The sequence below is a fragment of the Streptopelia decaocto genome, assembly GCF_964273445.1.
Source record: "Streptopelia decaocto genome assembly, chromosome: 6".
Taxonomy (NCBI): Eukaryota; Metazoa; Chordata; class Aves; order Columbiformes; family Columbidae; genus Streptopelia; species Streptopelia decaocto.
In genome coordinates, this window is record NC_138660.1 from 32,519,249 (window position 1) to 32,538,838 (window position 19,590).

At 54.2% G+C, this 19,590-nt stretch overlaps 1 protein-coding gene across 1 annotated transcript; it reads left to right on the forward strand.

The window, feature by feature from the left end:
* Positions 1-360: 360 nt before the first annotated feature.
* Positions 361-1,360, forward strand: LOC309441337 (vitelline membrane outer layer protein 1 homolog; the record flags this gene model as incomplete). The annotated part of the gene is made up of 3 exons (XM_082055970.1): positions 361-555; positions 641-756; positions 872-1,360. The coding sequence occupies 3 exons, from the start codon at positions 361-363 to the stop codon at positions 1,173-1,175; spliced, it is 615 nt and encodes a 204-aa protein (XP_081912096.1). The 3' UTR covers positions 1,176-1,360.
* Positions 1,361-19,590: the final 18,230 nt, after the last annotated feature.

Consider the following 19,590-nt stretch of genomic DNA (forward strand, 5'->3'; position numbering starts at 1 on the left):
TTTAACTCAAAAAAAAAAAGATAAAAAGACTAAAAGGCAGAGTGCAAATCCCACTTTGCAAATGGTTGGAGCCCCAAGCTGGACAGGAATGTCCCCCAGCCTCACGCCGTCCTGTGCCCAGGTTGGCACCGGGATGCCCAGTGGCTCTGGGTGAGCTGCCCAGAGAGGGACCCAAACAAAGAGCTGGTGGATCAGCTTCCTGCACCCCACCCAGTGGGGGGATTGTCGCTCTCCTGCAGCTAATCCTGTTTGTCCAACAGGCCTGGGCACCCTGGGAAAGTCACTGAGATGCTGCCAGGTTCCTCCTGCCAGCCCTGGTAGGTATAAGAGCCCCTTGGGCCAGCTGCGGGCAGGGCAGCCATGCCGGGGGGACAGGGGCTGCTCCTGCTTGCGGGGCTTGCGGGGCTTGCAGGCGCTGCAGGAAAGGGGCCGCAGTGGGGCCTGGGTGGAAGGGATGCCTTGGTCATCACAGTGTCCAACGGGGGACCCTGGGGAGACTGGGCCTGGCCAGAGATGTGCCCCAAGGGCTTCTACGCCAGCGGCGTCAGCTTTAAGGTGCAGCCTCCGCGCTGGTTCCCACAGCCGGGCAGGAGACCCTGCTCCCAGGAGGAGTTAACTCCCTGCCCCTGTTCTCTCGCAGGTAGAGGCGCCCCGGGGGGTGCTGAATGACGACACGGCACTCAACGGGATTCGGCTGCACTGCTCCTGCGATGGGGACCCCAGTGGCGGCTACACAGCCGAGTCGCAGAGTGGCAGGTGAGCCCCCAGCGATTCCCTCCCCAAAGCTGGAGAGCAGCCTCCTCCTCCTCCGCTGCCTTCTCCTCCCGCACCCCCCGGCCTCAGCACCGACTGTCTTCTCTCCCCCATCTAGGTGGGGCCGGTGGTCGGAAGCCCAGTGGTGCCCCCACCGAGGGCGCCTGGTGGGCTTTGCGCTGCGGGTCCAGCCGCCCCATGAAGAGCTCCTGGGCGATCAGGTGGCTGCCACCAGTGCCCGCTTCATCTGCTCCGACGGGCACGTCCTGGAGGGGCCGGGGTCTGCCTGGGGCCAGTGGGGCAGCTGGAGCCCCCAGTGCCCCAGGGCAGTGTGTGGCATCCAGACGCGGCAGGATCCTGAGTGGGGGCTGAAGAGGGACGACACGGCCCTGAATGACCTGCGTCTCTTCTGCTGCCCGTAACGAGCACTGCAGGGCATCTGATCCTGTGACCCAACTCCACAGCAGAGCTTGTGCCTGGGGTCCCCTCTCCCAGGACCCCACATCCATCGGAAGATGCCTTAGCCCTGGTACCCTCAGGGAGCACCTTTCCCTCATCCCTATGGTTTCCCTCATTGTACAAGCTCTGCTGCCAGCTCCCCAAAACCTACTCCACTTCCCAGAGATGCTTCCAACCCCTTTCTGCCCCCACCCCAACTTCCAGACATTCCCCGGTGTCTCCAGCACTGGCCCTGTCCCACCCCGAAATGAGCTTTTAGTAAAAACGTGCACCCAGACTGGGCTGGGCCAGTTTTGGTGGTGGAAGGGGACAAAGTGGGGTAGAGAAGTGTGGAGCCGCGGCCAACCCTGCCAAGACATGGGGATGCATCCCCCACCAGACGAGGTAACCTAGAATTTGCAGCTGGATCTTCCTCAAAGGGCAAGAGGATGGGAGGATGTGGGCACTGGAGATAGGTCCCAGTGGGGCAGAAGGGTGTGGGGACCACTGGGGATCCCTACTCGAGGAAGAGACCCCCAGCAGTGCCCCCAGCTTGGGGCAGGGAGGAAAAACAGCCCCCAGGCCCAGGCACCACTGGGAGTCGAACCCAGGATCTCCTGTTTACTAGACAGGTGCTTTAACCAGCTGAGCCATGGCGCCCACCTGCCCCACTGCCGTGGGGCGCCCCACACCACAGGGTGTGCCATGGCCATGGCATCTGCCCAGCCCTTGTCCCCATCCCACTGCCACCCTGACAGCAGGGTCACTGCAGGACCAACGGGCCTGGAAACAAGGTTGGGAGCCCAGGGATGGGGGACAGTGCTGTGTGTCCTGCTAAGCTCAAAGCCTCAGCAACCACGGGGTGTCCTTGTGGGATAAAAATTGACAGTTGGGTCCCAGGTGAGCTCTGTGGTGGAAGAGCGGGAGTGGGGCTGTGGGTCCCCAAAAGGAGGGCTCGTCCGGGAGTTGAACCCGGGACCTCTCGCACCCTAAGCGAGAATCATACCCCTAGACCAACGAGCCGGGGTGCACAGCTGTCCGGGCACCCCCAGCCTGTGCCGGGCACTGGGGTGCTGGGGGGCAGCGCTGCCCAGGGACCCCACTGCTGTGGGCGCCACTTTTTGGGGATGGGCCCTGTCGCCAGCCCCTGGGGAGCAGAGCGGGGCTGAGGGGTGTGTGGGGATGCACCGGCCACCCCCCAAGACTGTCCCGCTTCTCAGAACAACAGGGCACCCAAGGGATATCAGGGGGTGCCTGGGGTGGGGGGGCAGGTGTCTGCCCCAACTCTTTTGGGCTGGGGCTGTGATGGCCGAGGGGTGAAGGCGTTGGACTCGAAATCCAATAGGGTTTCCCTGCGCAGGTTCGAATCCTGCTCACAGCGAGAGATTTTTAGAGATTTTACCTGCTGCTATGGGAGAGGGCTTGGGGGTGGTGGGAAGGGGCTGTGGACTACGGCAACTCCAGCCCTGCACCTCACCTTCTCCCTGGCGAGGATCCTACAGCAGGTAACCTGCTCTCTGGCACAGTGAGGTAATGTAGGGCAGTACTGCTTGCTTGGGGTCAGGTAAAATCCTGGGTCCACCCAGAAAGAATGGGAACCCCAGACTGTCACCCCAGCTTTGGGCTGGGCACAGCACGTGTGGCAGCTTCTCTCTTGCCAGGATCCTTGCCCACAGTGCAGGTGCCCACTGCACCCACTGTGCCCCATTGCTGAGCCCCAGCCCTGGGCCAGCTGTGCCTGCAGGCAGCCCCAAAGCTTTTTGGGAGGGCCTGGGGAGGCAAAAAGACATGGAGATGCTGGGGGTTGAACCCAGGGCCTCTTACATGCAAAGCAAGCGCTCTCCCGCTGAGCTACATCCCCTCTGTGTGGTCAGTACTGTGTCCAGGGGTCCCCACTCACCCCTGTGGTCCAGCTGCCCCACAGCCACTGGGGCCAGGGCAGGTATGTGCTGTGGCCACCTCCAAATGCCAGCCCCACGTCCCAGGGAACAGCAAGACGGTTTTGCCAGCTCCACGCTGTACCAGGGGCAAAAAGCAGCATCAGTCACCCCCACCAAGCCCCAAAAATTGTGTGGCACACCAGCTGGGGGTGCAATAGGGTGCAGCATTCCGGCTCGTTGGTCTAGGGGTATGATTCTCGCTTAGGGTGCGAGAGGTCCCGGGTTCAACTCCCGGACGAGCCCTCCTTTTGGGAACACAGCTTCTGTGGTTGGCAGGTGCTGCCAGGGCATGATGAGGCCGCGGTGCCCAGCACAGGGGGATCAGTGCCATGTCCTGGCCGTGTTCATCCCCGTGTGCAGGCTGGACTCCCAAGAGCTGTCAGCGTGTGCCCCAAGGGCTTGTTTTTGGGGCCAAGGCCATGGGGTCAGGGCAAGGTGAGTGGTGGGCAGTGGGACAGAGATGCAGGGTGACGTCACTTGCTCAGGGTCCCCAACACTGCCCATGCAGAGGGGATGTAGCTCAGCGGGAGAGCGCTTGCTTTGCATGTAAGAGGCCCTGGGTTCAACCCCCAGCATCTCCATAGCTTTTTATGCCAGAAACCGTTGTCTCCCTGGATGTTGCTGGAGGACTTGCCCCTTTGGTGCCTGTCCTGTGTCGAGGCTCTCTGCTGCACCTCAACTTTTTCCCAGCCATTGGTAAATACCCCCAGATGTTTCCTTTGCCCAGCCCCAGTACGTGTGGGTACTGGGGATACTGAGCCTGTGCAGATGGACCCACACTAGGATGGGGGGCATTTTCTCCCCAAAGCAAACCTGAGGGCAAAGCTGGGGTATCTGCCCCCAGGCACCATCATCAGAGGCTGTGATGGCCGAGGGGTGAAGGCGTTGGACTTGAAATCCAATAGGGTTTCCCTGCGCAGGTTCGAATCCTGCTCACAGCGAGAGATTTTACCCACGGCTGGATGGGGTTGGGGTCCATGGCAGCCCCATCGTATGGGAGCCGTGTGGAGAGACAGAGCAGTGCTCTGGGCAGCTGCGCTTTGCCCTGTGCTGGGTACCGGTGGGACCTCCTTTTGGGCACCCGCTGCTGGGCACAGCACCTGCGGGGATGGGGCATGGACAGGGTGACACTGCTTGGCACAGTGGGGACAGCTGGCCTTAACACCTCAGCCACATGCCCTCTGCTGGGACAGTCCCGTTGCTGCCAGGAGTGGGTCCTGCCCACTGCCCCGTGGGCAGAGACACAAAGCTCAGCCATGGCCAGGGCTTGTGCACTCCTTCTGGCTGGGGAAGGGGCTGTCAGGGAGTGGTGGACAGCAGAGAGGGGTCCTGCTGCCACCACATCACCACTCTGCAGCTCTGCCCAGGGGCCGTGGTGTGGGCACAGGCAAATCTCCTCTGGGCACACCTTCCAGAGGCAGAAGTGGAGTTTGCCACCGCCGTGCTGTGCAGGAGGTGGGTTTGAGGAGGCAAAAGGCTATGGAGATGCTGGGGGTTGAACCCAGGGCCTCTTACATGCGAAGCAAGCGCTCTCCCGCTGAGCTACATCCCCCTGCTGGGGGCTGCATGTGCCTGGGGTCCAGCTGCCCGTCCTGGTCCTCTTGGCTCCATGGCTTTTGGAGCCAGGGCAGTCAATGCCCGTGGCCATGTCCGGGTGCCAGCCCTGCAGCCAGGGCACAGCAAGGGACACCTCCCAGCTGTGAACATCTATCGAGGCCAAAAACGAACTTCCCCAGGTTTCACCCCACCACAACCACTTCCCTGGGTCCTGGAGCTCAAATAGGGGGTTCCTACCCCACTGCAGCACTCTGGCTCGTTGGTCTAGGGGTATGATTCTCGCTTCGGGTGCGAGAGGTCCCGGGTTCAACTCCCGGACGAGCCCTCCTTTTAGGGACCTGCATGCATGGCCCCAGCCCATGGTGGGACAAGGCCCGGGTTAAAGGGATGGCACTGGTGGCCAGTGCCAGGGAGATGGCAGCGTGTTTGGGATGGGCATGTCCCTTCAGCCAGGATGAGGCCCCTTGGAAGCAGCAATGGGGATGGTGCAGTGCAGCCCCTGATGGTCTATTTTTTGGGGCCCTGGGGACAGAGAAGGGTGAGCTGTGGGCAGTGGGACACTGTGGGCAGTGGGACAGAGATACAGGATGAGGTCACTTGCTCAGGGTCCCCAACACTGCCCATGCAGAGGGGATGTAGCTCAGCGGGAGAGCGCTTGCTTTGCATGTAAGAGGCCCTGGGTTCAACCCCCAGCATCTCCATAGCCTTTTGCCTCCCAAGAGCCCCAAAAAAGTCCTGTGGTTGCCTGTGGGCACAGTTGGCCTGGGGATACCTCATGGCACCTGCAGCCCATGGGCAAATGCCCACAGCCCTTTCCCTCCCTTGCCCCGGTGTTGCCAGGTGTGGGGTCACCTGGTCCTCCTTCTCCAGGGGGCTCAGAACAAAAGTTGGAGTTGGCAGGAGCTGCTGAGCTCTTGAGACCCTCCCTGTGCTGGGTAGTGTCTCCCCACGCATGCACGTCCCCACGGGGACTGTGGCTGGCAGCAGATCCCCAAAAGGAGGGCTCGTCCGGGAGTTGAACCCGGGACCTCTCGCACCCTAAGCGAGAATCATACCCCTAGACCAACGAGCCGGGGTGCACAGCTGTCCAGGCACCCCCAGCCTGTGCCGGGCACTGGGGTGCTGGGGGCAGCACTGCCCAGGGACCCCACTGCTGTGGGCACCACTCTTGGGAGATGGGCCCTGTCGCCAGCCCCTGGGGAGCAGAGCGGGGCTGAGGGGTGTGTGGGGATGCACCGGCCACCCCACAGACTGTCCTGCTTCCCAGGACAACGGGGCGCCCAAGGGATATCAGGGGGTGCCCGGCCCACTGTGTACAAACTGACTACGAGTCAACTGCTTTATTCTGTAAATATGACAGCCCGGGTGAGATATTTGAGCTCTCTGCTACACAAGTGTGGCTCTGTGGCGATGGCTTTTACTACTCACAGATCAGTCGATGAGCCCAACCTAAGTTTCATATCAGTCATTTAGCTTAAGTAAAAGTGTACTAAATAGAATGAATCACTTAGAATTGTATGGTAGCGTGATTTGTAATATACTGTCTGCTTCGTGTTACTTAGTAAGCTGAATTTGCAGAAATCTTAAGCTGTAAATTTCTGCTTATGTTTACTATACTTGCATCTACTTCATGTAAACAAAAGCTGCTACACTGAACATCTGCAGGATAGCACCTGTTCTGCACTTTGCTGGGAAGAATAGGATTCATTCAGACAAAACAACGCCTTCAAGGCTATGAACTATAAACAATACCTACAGTTAAGCGAAACAAAGGCCCATCTGAGATCAGTGGAAAAGATCCAATGAGAAGAAAGAAGACCCCAGACTCAAATATTGCTGTTAGACTGAATCACTTTGTGAGAGGTGGGCAAATAGTCTGAAAGGATACAAAAATCCTGGGATTTCTGTGCTTGGTTGGGACCTCTGCGCAGGCATCCAGCTCGAGCCAACCCTCCTGCTATAGTACTATTTTCAATTATTTATTTCTACAAGCTCTGTTGCCTCAGAGTTTGCTTCAAGAGATCTGAGATCCAGACTTCAGAGCAACCTGACATCAGGCCCCTGCAGGGGAGATAAGCAGGCTGAGATGTGGAATAATGACACTTTGAAATCTTAGCTAAGCGATATAAATAATTGGGTGTGCACATATAATCCTTTGGACACGAATACATGTAATCCCTTACATATAATGCCTTTACTCTCTGTGTCTCTTAAACTGTTGGTCAAGTCTGAGGCTAAGCTTGGATCCAGCCGCACCTAGGCTCCTTTCTGAGAAATGGTTTAGAAAGCAAGGGGGTCCATTTTGAACTTGTGACTCAACAGGAGGGCCTCCCTTTACCCTTCGCATCTTCTGTCTCCATAGAAATCATTCCAAAGCAACTCTCACCTGATTCTACTCGGCATGTTTCCTCCTTGCTGTAAGTAACAGAGTGAGCCTCGCCGTTGAACTCTGTTAAATCAAACTTTGGGTGATCTAAATGTTGTTTTACGGCAAGCAGAACCCTAAATCACTCATCCTAAACAGCTCGGTATCTTACCAAAATGGTCTGCAGGTCCCCATCCCACTTCCTCACCTCTCCCAGGTCTGCAGCACCTGGAAGGCCATGGTGCGGCATTGCTGGGGACTCGGCCGGGGAGCAGGTTCTCTGCTGCAGGAGCCGCTGACCAGGGCGGAGGTGCAGGGCTGGCTCTGCCCTGGCTCCCAGCTCCCACAAGGGCCCCCAGCATCTCCACCATGGGCACCAGGGCAGTGGGTAAAATTACTCACTGTGAGCAGGATTTGAACCTGCGCAAGGAAACCCTGTTGGGTTTCAAGTCCAACACCTTCACCCCTCGGCCATCACAGCCCCAGACCAAACCGCCTGGGGGCGACACCTGCCCCCCCCACTCCTGCCGGGCACCCTCTGATAGCCCTTGGGTGCCCCATTGTCCTGGGAAGCAGAAAAGTCTGTGGGGTGGCCGGTGCATCCCCACACACCTGTCAGCCCTGCTCTGGCGACAGGGCCCATCCCCAAAAAGTGGTGCCCACAGCAGCGGGGTCCCTGGGCAGCGCTGCCCCCCAGCCCCCAGTGCCCGGCACAGGCTGGGGGTGCCCAGGCAGCTGTGCACCCCGGCTCGTTGGTCTAGGGGTATGATTCTCGCTTAGGGTGCGAGAGGTCCCGGGTTCAACTCCCGGACGAGCCCTCCTTTTGGGGACCCACCCCTGTGGGGACAAGGCACACATGGGGTGACAATGCCCAGCACAGGGGAAATGGGTGTCCTGTGGTCCCACTAGCGCTGGGATCAAGGTGCTGCCTGCTGCCCCATGGGCAGAGAGACACAGCCCAGCTATGGTATGGATTTAGTACTGAGGGGACAAGTTATTGAAATCAATTATCAAGGATACGCTTGAGAATAAAGCTATATCCACATCTTCAGCATATAAGGCAGCAGAGAAGAAATCTTCCTGAGCCAGAAATTTGCCTGATGGATGAACTTTGCTCATTATAATCTCATTATAATCCCAAAATACACTTCCATCTCAAAGGATACATGCCTCCAGTGTACTTTTGAGCATACTCAGTTGAGTTTTTACCTTAAAAATCCAAGCAAGGGGTTTTCACACCAATCAGTAACAAAGGTAAGCGTGACTAGAGTCACTCAAGCTCCACCTAAATGTAGAAAATAATATAAAATACCCTAACAACAGAGAAAAGCTGAGGGTGAGACACCGTCACTGAGAAGTCAAAGGAACAGCATAATAAGACTTCTGAGACCAGTTGAAGTGCTGGGTCTGTCTTCTCCATCCTCAGGAGGACGCTCTTGGGTAAGATTTGAGCACTTAATTATACTGAGTTTTCCCCCAGGACACTTAGACTTTAAGCATGTATTTGTAAGCACATTAATAGCGCTATATAGTCATCTTAGAATTTATATATATATATATATATAAGATATCAATACTTATTTCTTGCAACTAACATTTGTATTTCAACTAAAATGTATTTCTGCAACTCAAGTGTGTTTTTGCAAACAGCTCATCTGTCAATGGCATCTAAAAGAACTTGCGCCTGTTGCTTTAATAAGCCTCATTCTTTGGGCATCTAGTGGTGAGAATTCCTCATTGAATGTGCTCAGACTTATAGTATTATTCTACTATTTATGAGTTAGTGCCAGCGTATAAATTCAATGATCGCCACTGACCTGCATTATTAGTGAGTCTAATTATGCAAATTCAATGTTAATGCGCTCAGACTTATAGATTATGTTATTTGTGAATCTGTGCCAGCATGTACGCCGGCCTGGCTGATGAGCACAATTGGACTTATAGCTCTAACTTGAGGTTATTTGATGTAATTGGGCATCACTCGGGTTAAGCCCAGCCGACCCCAGTGCACGCACTGAGGTCACGCTGGATCACGAGGGGGTTTAGCTTCTGCTGAATGAATCCTCTTAACGCAACACGTGGTGAGGGCTTGTGCCCTCCCACTGGGGAAGGGGCTGTCAGGGCGTGGGGGATGGCAGAGCGGGGTCCTGCTGTCACCATGTCCCACCAGGCAGCTCTGCCTGCGGGCCACATCCAGAAAACCGTGACCCTGGTCTGCCCCACACCCATGACCCCATCCCAGACACTCGCCAGCCCAAGGACACCCAGTGTCTGCAAAGCACTGAACCCCAGGTCAGCAGCTGCAGGGTCTGGAGAAGGAAGCAGTGACCAGGATTTTCCGGGAGTCACAAGAGCGCTGGGTCCAAGGCAGGTTCAGGGGGATGTAGCTCAGCGGGAGAGCGCTTGCTTTGCATGTAAGAGGCCCTGGGTTCAACCCCCAGCATCTCCATGGCCTTTTGCTTGCCCAAAAAAGCAGAGTGGGACAGTGGACGCCCAAAGGAGGACTTGTCCGGGAGTTGAACTTTTTACAGCCTGAATGAGAATCATACCCTAGACCAACGAGCTGGGGTGCACAGCTGTGACCTGGTGCATATCTTGTCCCCTACAGGGACCCTGCCCCACACCTGCCTGTGCAGGGGGTGGCACAGAGTTTGCTGTACCTAGGAGCTGCCAGTGTTGGGGTTTGGGATGTCCCCAGTGGAGTGTCCCCTTCGGCAGGTGGCACAGCTGGAGGGTGCTGTGGGATATGTTTCATCCTCAGCTGCTCTCGGGATGGGGACAGGGGTGCCCTGGAGCTGGGGCAGCCGTGTGGGGCGCCCCACGGCAGTGGGGCAGGTGGGCGCCATGGCTCAGCTGGTTAAAGCGCCTGTCTAGTAAACAGGAGATCCTGGGTTCGACTCCCAGTGGTGCCTGGGCCTGGGGGCTGTTTTTCCTTCCTGCCCCAAGCTGGGGGCACTGCTGGGGGTCTCTGCATTGCCCCAAGCAGTGAAGACCCCCCCAACTCTGTCCCAGGCAACTCAGCTCTGGGGGTAAGGAGTTTTCTTCTGCCTCCTCTCCCTGTGAGGCACACATCTCTATTAGGGAAATGCAGAGATCGTCCAGTGGTGGCTGAACCCCTACCATCTTCCCCATTAATTTGCACAACTGGTACTGAATTGTGCAGGAAAACTCTCTGGACACAAGCTGGTGGACCTACAACAAGTAACAAAGCCTGGGGCACACACTTTTATGACCAAAATAAATGCTGTCTTGCTCTTTGTCCTCCTCTGAACACAGGGACAGAAGGGGACATGGAGAGCGGCAAATGCTGCCTGCCAACACCAGCCATTTGGGCTGCCAGGGCTCTGCCTGCCCAGCCCAGATACCCAGAAGATGCCCTGAAGAACCAGCCACAAGTTTGCAGACTTTGGCCAAGAAATACAGGGGAAAAAAAAATCCTTTAAAAAAATAATGGCAGTAGTAAGGGACGAGGTGGCCGAGTGGTGAAGGCGATGGACTGCTAATCCATTGTGCTCTGCATGCGTGGGTTCGAATCCCACCCTCGTCGGGCCCCTGGGGACCCCCACAGAGAGGGAGGTTCCCACCTTCCTCTTTACCTCTCTCTGTTTTGCCCATTCATGTTAGATACGTAACTGACTCTGGATTGCTGCTCCCACTTGTGGAACCTGCTCCCGCTTGCTCAGGGACCTGCATTGCCCTTCTGTCAAACATGCTGGGCCCCAGGCTCCCATACAGGAGCGAGGTGCTGCCCCCCTGCATCCCCCAAGCCCACCTTCTGGTCGCCCTCCTGCCAGCCAGCTACCATCTATGTCTTCTCAAGGAGGCAAAGCTCCAAACCGTGGGCAGGGAAGGTCAGCAACAGGCTGCCCATGCTTGCCAGGCAGTGATGTGGGCACACGCTGAGCCTGGGCACTGCTTTTTTTTCCCCTTCTGCTCTGTCAGCCAATTTATTCCTTCTTGCATCTCTTACACAAACCCTGGGCATCCCTGTCACACCAATGGGAGCCAAAAGCCAACCCTGGACAAAGCCGTGCCTTACTAACCCATTGCCACATCCTCGAGGTGTTTCTTGGAGGATGGCAGAGCTGCTGCACGTTGGCAGGTCCCTCCTGTGTCTGCAGCAATGCTCACAGCGGAGGTTCCTGGGGAGAGGACAGGGTGAGCCACTGCGAGGTGAAGAGGAAACAGGTAAAATAACCTGCCTGCTGGGAGGTTTTTAACTGCTGGAATCCCAGCGGTCTTGCAGATGGGGAAGCCTTGCATTTGTCAGAGCATGTCTGTGCTTTGACGCAGCTGGGGAAACATGTTGTACCAGCCTTGCAGGTGCCTTTCCCGCACCCACCCCTTCTTTCTGCAGATGAGGATGTGTCCAAGCAATGCCATGGCTTGGAGGCAAGGCAAGGATGCTCAGGCTTAGCTGCCCATGTTGCAAGCCCTGCACTGGCTTTTTGGCCTTCCCTGGGGATACGTTTCCTTTCTATGCCTTGGGGAGTTGCCCCTGGGGACCAGCTGGGAGCTGCTTCCCTCCTTCAGCAGCTCCCAAGCCAGAATGGTGATTGGACTGCAGGGAAATAGCCAGGCACCCTGCAAGAGGGATGTGGGAGATTTACTGGGGTAAAACCAAGAGTTTCACTGCATGGGGGTTACAGCCCTGGAGAAACACCAACTTGCAGCTGGAGACGGCAAAATGGGAAGGGGCGGTGGGTGCAGCTCCTCCTCGGGTGGTGCATGGCTCGGGGGCTGCTGCAGCAGGATGGGACTCATGGGCTTGCAGGGCAGAAGCAGGCGGGAGCGGAGACAAGACGTCTCCCTTGGGACACTGTCCATTCCTGCCAGGCTGTGTCTGCCCGAGCACATGTCTCCCCTTGGCCTGGCACACGGTGACAAGGCCTCCTGTGGGGGACATGCCAGCCTCAGCGACGCCATGGAGCATCAGCCCACTCGAGGACCTGGCAATTATAGACAACGTGTGGCACCATGGAACTGGATCGTCCGCAGCCCCGGGGCAGCACAGAGCAGCTGCAGCCTGGCTGTCCACAATGGCACCAGCCGGGCTGCGCTCCCTGGGTGCACTCAGTGGCCCTGTGTGACAAATGTGCTCAACCCCCGCAGCCAAACCAGCAGCAGCTTGGTCCCAGCTCCAAAGCAGGTAAAGATCTGAGTGGCAGCCAGACCAAGAACTCCTGTTAGCAAACCCACAAGGCAGCAATGACACACTGAACACCGAGAACTTGTGGGTGCAGGGAGTCTTGAGCAGACCTTTCCCACTGTGTGCACTTTGACTACGAGTCAACCACTTCATTCTATAAATATGACAGCCTGGGTGAGATATTTGAGCTCTCTCTGCTAGACAAGCGTGGCCTTATGGTGATGGTTTTTACTACTCACAGGTCACTGGATGAGCCCAGTTTAAGTTCCATGTCAATCATTTAGCTTAAGCAAATAAATAAATAAAATTAATCACCTAGAATTATAAGGTTGTGAGATTTGTAACACACTGTCTGCTTCATGTTACTTAGTAAGCTGAATTCGCTGAAATCTTAAACTGTAAATTCTGCTCATATTTACCAAGAGCGAATACAGACTACACTGAACATCTGTGAGCTCAGGTCTAGTTCGCACTTTGCTGGGAAGAACAGAATTGACTGGGGAGAAAATAACAACTTCAAGGCTAATGTGATGACTACGGACATCTGCAAAATAGGGCCTGTTCTGCACTTTGCTGAGAAGAACACGGTCTGCAAGGATAAAAATTATGGTTTTCTGTGCTTGGTTGGGACTTCTGTGCAGGCACCCAGCTAAAGTCAGCCCTCCTGCTATTCTACCCCATTAAATTATTTATTCCTATGAATTCCGATGCCTGAACGTTTGCTTTGAGAGTCTTATTATACAGACTTTGGAGTCTCCTTCTCTGGAGACATTCAAAACCCGCCTGGACATGTTCCTGTGCGACCTCACCTAGGTGTTCCTGCTCCAGCAGGGGGATTGGACTGGATGATCTTTTGAGGTCCCTTCCAATCCCAAACATACTGTGATACTGTGATACTGCGAAATGGATACCGGGCCTCTGGAGAGAAGGTAAGCAGCATTCGGCTTGGCATATTTCCCCGTGCAGTAAATTATAGAGTGACCCTGCCACTGAGCTCTTTTAAGTCGCACTTTCCTTTGAGTGACCCACACATTTTTCTGCGGTAAGCAGAGCGCTAAATCACTCTCCCGTGACACCTTTAAGCACCCCAAGTCCGCCCCGGCAAGAACACAAGGAGGATCGGTCCCGGGCCATTTTTCTCCTCATGCCCTTATCTGCAGGAGGAACCAGGGCTGAGATGGCCACACACCCTGGGTCCATTTCAGAAGTCAAGAAAGTGGGTCTGACATGTTCAGTTTTGTGACATTTTCTCAGTTTTGCAGTTCCTCCAGAGAAAGTCATGTCTCAAACACAAAGTACGCGCTCCCTGAAATGAGTAGGAGTTGGAAACACCAGTCCTTCTCTTTCTCTCAAATACCTGCATTTCCAGCAAGAGGTCTTTCCCCTATGGTTTTCATTTGGTTTAATCTCATTCATTACATGAATCTGATTGATTTTAACTTCCTGACGCGTGCCTTTTGTTTCCCCTGTTGGCTTCTCCAGGCAAAGGATTTGTTTCAGCACACAGATCTTCTCACTTTCAGCAACATGCCCTCACTGTGTTCCCCTGTGCATTTATTTCAAGCATGCTTGCATCCATGGATATTCTTCTGGTACACAATGGTCCAACGTGAGCAGAACCTCAAGTACTTAAACTGGGTCACAAGACTGAAAAAAATCAGAAGATCCCAGCAAAAACCAAAAACATCAATCAAACACCCCAAAAGAAAACAAACAAAACCACAAAAGCCCAAACCAACCAATCAAACCCCAACAACAACACAACAACAAAAAACACCAAACCAAACCAGAACCAACTAAAAAACAAAAGCAAAACAAGACAAAAAAAAAAAACAAAAACCAAAGCACCAAAAAGACGTGGAAGATGATTAGTGAAGCCCTGATGGGCAGAAGGGTTTAATTCTTAGGTTGTGGGTCCAAGGTGCACCCGTGGCATCATTTTGTTATTCGAGACTAGTGTAAAATGCAGCAAGGTAAAGCTTAAAATAACTCTCAGCTTTTCCTGCTCACGAAATTGCCATTTAGGAGGCTGTGATGGACCCACAGCCTTACTCCAGCAGGCTGGTGGGTTGCTTCTCTCTGAAGCACATGTCCTCCGATGCACTTTGGAAATGCTGATTTCCTCTTTTCCCTTCCAGAATGATGTTAAAATGAGCTGGGCTTGACCACAGCACCTCCAAAAGGCTTTTTTTGCCCTGGCAGGCAGGGCAGGGAGAAGTCACCGAGGACAATTCAGTGCTATTAACCATGGGTCTGCAAGGCCAAGTCATGCAAGAACTAAAATGACCCTAAAAAACACCTACAAGGCATGTCTTCAACAGCGATGCTGACACTCCCCAGCTCCGCACATGCATAGTACATGTGCCCTGGTACTTGCTGTGGTTTATTCTGGGGCAGAAAATGCTTGTGCCTTCGTCTGGGCTCTGCTGGTGTGAAATGAAAAGCCTTCTTCAAACTTTCCTTACCCCTAGAGCCTGATGGCTCATTCCCTCACTTGGGACCATGTCAGCAACTCCTTCTTGCCAATGAGCAGGTGATTCATGTTTAAGTGCAGGTGGGCACTTTGGTGGCTCCCCGGCTGTTTAGCAGCTAACAGGCTCGCAGCAGAGCAAGCTCGTGTCACGCCGCAGCCGGTAATTAAAAATGTCTTGACGACGTCACCCCATCACAAGGAAGCATAGCTGTGAACTTCTGGCTCAGCATATCCAAAGAGCAGGAGGGAAAGGCTCTTGGCCTCGGAAATCAGCTCACTGGGTAAAATTAGTAAGTTTTGGTGTGCATCACCTTCAGGGCTGGACTCCAGAGCCCATGATTACTTTGCTTCTAAAAACTGATGTGCCATCAAAACAGAATTCATACCCCAGACATGAGGAATAATAACAAAAAAAAGGGCAAAATTCTCTCAATGGATCCAAAAGCGTAACAATCTTTTCAATGCCGGGCTAGCCCAAGTCCCCATCTCTGCACCTGTAGCACCTGGGGCCGAAGAAATGCCCACCAGCATTTTGCTCCCAGCTGTGCGTGGTCCCCCAGCACCCTCACCCCTGCAGCCCCCCTGTTTTTTCTGACATCGCTGAGACTGCAGTGTTTATCTACAGATGCACATTTCATGCATTCAGCCACATCCCTGAGCTCACCCCAAGTGCACGGGGGAGCTGAATTGATTGCACTTGGATGAAGGTGGGAAGTGATGTGCCGCCCTAAATTCTGCTGAAAAGCTCTCCTGCCTCGTGGCATAAGACCTAAAATGTGCTTTGGCCTTAGGAAGGAAGATAATTAATGCCTGTAGCCCGAATCATTTCAATCTTACTCAGTATTAAATGGAAGCAAAACATGATAGATGAAAGGGGAAGCTGTTTAATCACCCAGGGGAGCTTTCCAGGAGAAAACTGCTGGTTGCTGAGTAGTTTCAGGCGGAAGGTATGTGCCTGCTGCCCCGGGGGCTGGGGCACCCTATAAAACCCCACACGGCACCCGGTCCCTCCACCAGCTCCCAGCCACCGCCGCCTCTGCTGCCTGGGTAAGTTCAGACGGGCTCCGTCTCCTCCCCACTGAGCTGTTGCTTTCACCGATGCCTTGTGCCCGGTCCTCCGCAAGAGTTCCAGGTTTGTCACCTGCCTCCCTCCCGCCTAAGGAGGATGTTGGGTTGAAGGGTTTATTTCAGCTTCAAAAGGAGGAGCATGAGGGGTTGTGGGATGCAGGGCTTGTGGGGTCCGTGGCCACATAGCTGGGTGCATCCTGCATGGTTTTCTTTGCTGAAGAAAAAGAAAAGAACAGCACACGCCCAGGTTGCAGGGGTTGTGTCCCTGTTTACAGAAGAGCAGCAGAGGTCTCTTATATTTTGGGATGGGATAGCTCAGCTTATGTTAAGTCCAGCTTGCTCATTTTGTGTTGAATTAAGTGGGTTTTGCTACAACGAGGTGTGTTTCGGTGAGCATTTTGCTTGCTGCAGGCTTGCTGCCAGCTCTCCAGCGCTGCCTTGGGGGGCAGGCAGCGGGCAGGAGGGTCTCAGTGCTCTCAGCAGCCGGTGCCTACACAGCTTACCCAGATGTGCAGCACAAACCAAGCTCCTCTCTTGCTCCTGAGCGAGTTACGGGGTGAGGGAAGGGGAAAGCCTTCCTTCGGGGTTTCTAAACTGTCCAAATTCACCCTCAAGCTAGCTCTCCCACACCTCTTATTATGGGAGCCGCTGAATGAGGGCTCAGCAGGGATGGACTGCTCTCTGCCTTGCATTTATCCCCTGGCTCTGGCTTTCAGGTGCACCTCGTCACCGAGCGATGTCCTGCTACGACCTCTGCCTGCCCTCCTCCTGCGGTCCCCGGCCGCTGGCCACCAGCTGCAACCAGCCCTGCTTCCGCCGCTGCGGGGACTCCACCGCCATCATCCAGCCGCCCACCGTCATGGTCACCCTGCCCGGGCCCATCCTCAGCTCCTACCCGCAAAACACGACGGTGGGGTCCACGGCATCGGCAGCGGTGGGGAGCTACCTGCGGTGCTGTGGGGTCCCCGTGTGTTCTGGGGGCCCCCGGGGGCTGGGGAAGGCGGGACTGCTGTGCCTGGGCAGTGGGCTGTAGGGGTGTCCCCAGCGGTCACCTCCTCCCGCCGGTGCCAGCAGATCGGCTGCATCGGACGAAGCACAAGAGCAAGACTGGGGAAGAGGACTAAAGAAATGCCCGTGGGTTTCCCAGCTGTGGGGGGCACCCGCAGCCCTCCCAGGAGGAAGGGACCCATGTGAGCTTGTCAGTCATGACCGTGCCTCTGTATACCTTTCTCTCGCTAAGCCTTACTTTATATTTCCATGTAGGTGTCACACCCTGCAGTGTTGCACAGTATTTGCTACTGGCTGGGTGAAAACGCTTATATCAGGCTGTAGACAGAAAATGATAGTCATGGGGCGGTGGGGCAGAGGAACACTTTGTAGGGATTGACTAGTCCTGGAGTGGGGTTTATCCATTTATTTACCAAGCATTGGAAATGCACTTCTCTTACTCTGATCTGGTTTATTCTCTTTCTCCTCATTAAAGTCATGCTACGTCATAGCCTGAGTCTTCTGGTGTTCCTTGTGCCTCTGGTCTGGGGGGGGTAACCTGCTCTGGAGGCAGCTTGTTGCTGGAGGGGAGGTTTCTTTGTTGTCTGAAATGTGAGTTTCTGCTGCTCAGCTCTGCACTGGGCTGAAGTAACTGTGTGGTTTGCTCTGACCAGCCTGAAGGCAACTTTCTCCGCCTGGAAACCTCTCCTGCTGTCCCACAGCAGGCGCCTGCTTAGGGAGGAATTCCCACAGGAGCAGACTTGCTGCCTGTTCCCTCGAGGAGGTGGGAACACAAAGGTTTGACATTTCAAACCAGCATTTACTTTGCATTTTGCAGTAATTTTTTTGGGGTGACCTGAGGAGGATGAATGTGGAGTCAGGGAAAAAAGGCAGAAACAGGCTTCTTGGGAGGTGTTCTTTTGGATGGTCATTCTATGCCCAACTTAGCCAATGTTTTCTGGGTGATGATAAAGAGTAAAAAATTCCTAAGATACACCAGGGCAAAACCAGACCTCAAGCATTAGGCTCTTTATTCTTACTCTTTACAACAGCATGTTGCAAAAGAGGCCTTATACACATACATATGTACTGACTGAAACCTAGATAGCCCAGATGCCAGTGAGGCATGTGATGTGTCTGAATCTGGCTGTACCTCTTAACGAAGTGGCAGAAGTGTTTTGTTCTGTGCTGCTGCATGCGTGCATTGGCATGCATACATACAGGCACAGCTGCAACATTTGCCTTGAGTGAGTCTTGCGAATAACATGAGCTGTATATACCCGTGTCTCTGTACCAGCTCAGAATGACGGCTCAGGGAATGGCATCCCACCCTGTATGTGGGTGCACCTTGTCCTGCAGCCCATGTCCACAGCATCCTTGGCCTTATCACAGAAAGAGGGGTGCCCGTGATGCGAAACACAATACAGGGTTACCCAGGTTTCCTCTGGACACAGACATTTGGGAAACAAAGTTTGCTAAGCCCGGTGACTGAGCACTGATTGATCAGAGGTGTCATGGGGAGAGGCATTCCAACATTTCTTATAGACACCAAGTGTGATGGACACTCAGGCCTGTGGTAATGCCATCAGGAAAGATATATGAACATAATAACAGAGATGTGAAGAAGGAACTATAATTTCCCTGGAAGAAAAAACTATAATTTCCCTTCATGCTCCAGATGCAGAGGCAAGAGCAACAGCTGGACCATCACTCAGCGGGAGCTTTGCTGTGTTGCTGAGTGGAGAGACCTGCAGGTCTTACACTGGTGAGCTGGTCATTAGAGGAGGACCAGGATAATCCTATCCCTGCCCTCAGCTACAGCACAGTGAGCTCCATACGGGGCTTCTCCCAAAGACTTGGATCAAAGACTTTAGTTGAACATGTTGGACAATTGGACAAGTTTTACAGGGAGGGGACGCAGGCATTCCTGGAAAAATATGTCAGCCATTGAATAAAGCCTCTTTTTAAGATGTCATATATCATCAAGCAGAACCTTTTCAGCTGATGGAAGGAGGAATAAGAGTCTTCCATGAGTATTGTTTAAATCTCCTTTCATACTTTAAGCATTTTCGTAGTGTGACAGTATGCATAAAACTTACGAGGTTGTAATGAGGCATTATGCTGAGCTTGAAAGCACGTTGGTCATCAAAAGCCTTAACCAAGCTCAACTGGTTTTATTGCTCAGGAGAACTTCACAGAGGTGCTCCTAATTTGGAGTAAATTTATGTGGAAATTGCTCAGCAGTCAGAACACCAGAGAACGAGGGCTGTGGTTTCACATCCCTCTTCCAAGGACTGCTCGGATATTTTTATCCCAGCTCCAGAAACTGTCTGCAGAGATAGTGCGCAAAATTCTCCTGCAATGAGGAAAAGCATTGGATTTCCAGCAAAAACTTTGTCAGAAAGCTGTAGGCATCTGGCGTTTGTGCAACTGTCTTTAACCAGTCTGCTGCGTATGACAGTCTAGGACGCAGCAGGGGGAAAGAATAATGATATTTTAATGTGGCTTTTCACTGAACGACTCCACTAGTGAGGTTATACAGATGAGGGTTTTTTTGGTTGGTTTGTTTGTTTGTTTGTTTTTAGTCTCAAAGGAGACTAAAATCCACACAGGTCCTTGATTTGACTTGAAAATTGTGATGCTGAGTGCAGACAGAGTCGGGGAAGCGAGGCCCCGCAGGGCTCCCTGTCCTAAGGGACCTGGCACCCTGTCTCCCACGGGTGCTGTGACTCCCGGCTGGGAGCCATGCTGTCTTGGCTCCCAGAGCTCAAGAGCTGTCCCAAATTCACTCCAACCATGTATCCCCCCCAGCCAGCACTTGCCCAGGGCAGGACCCCACAGACCTGCTGATCAGGCCCTA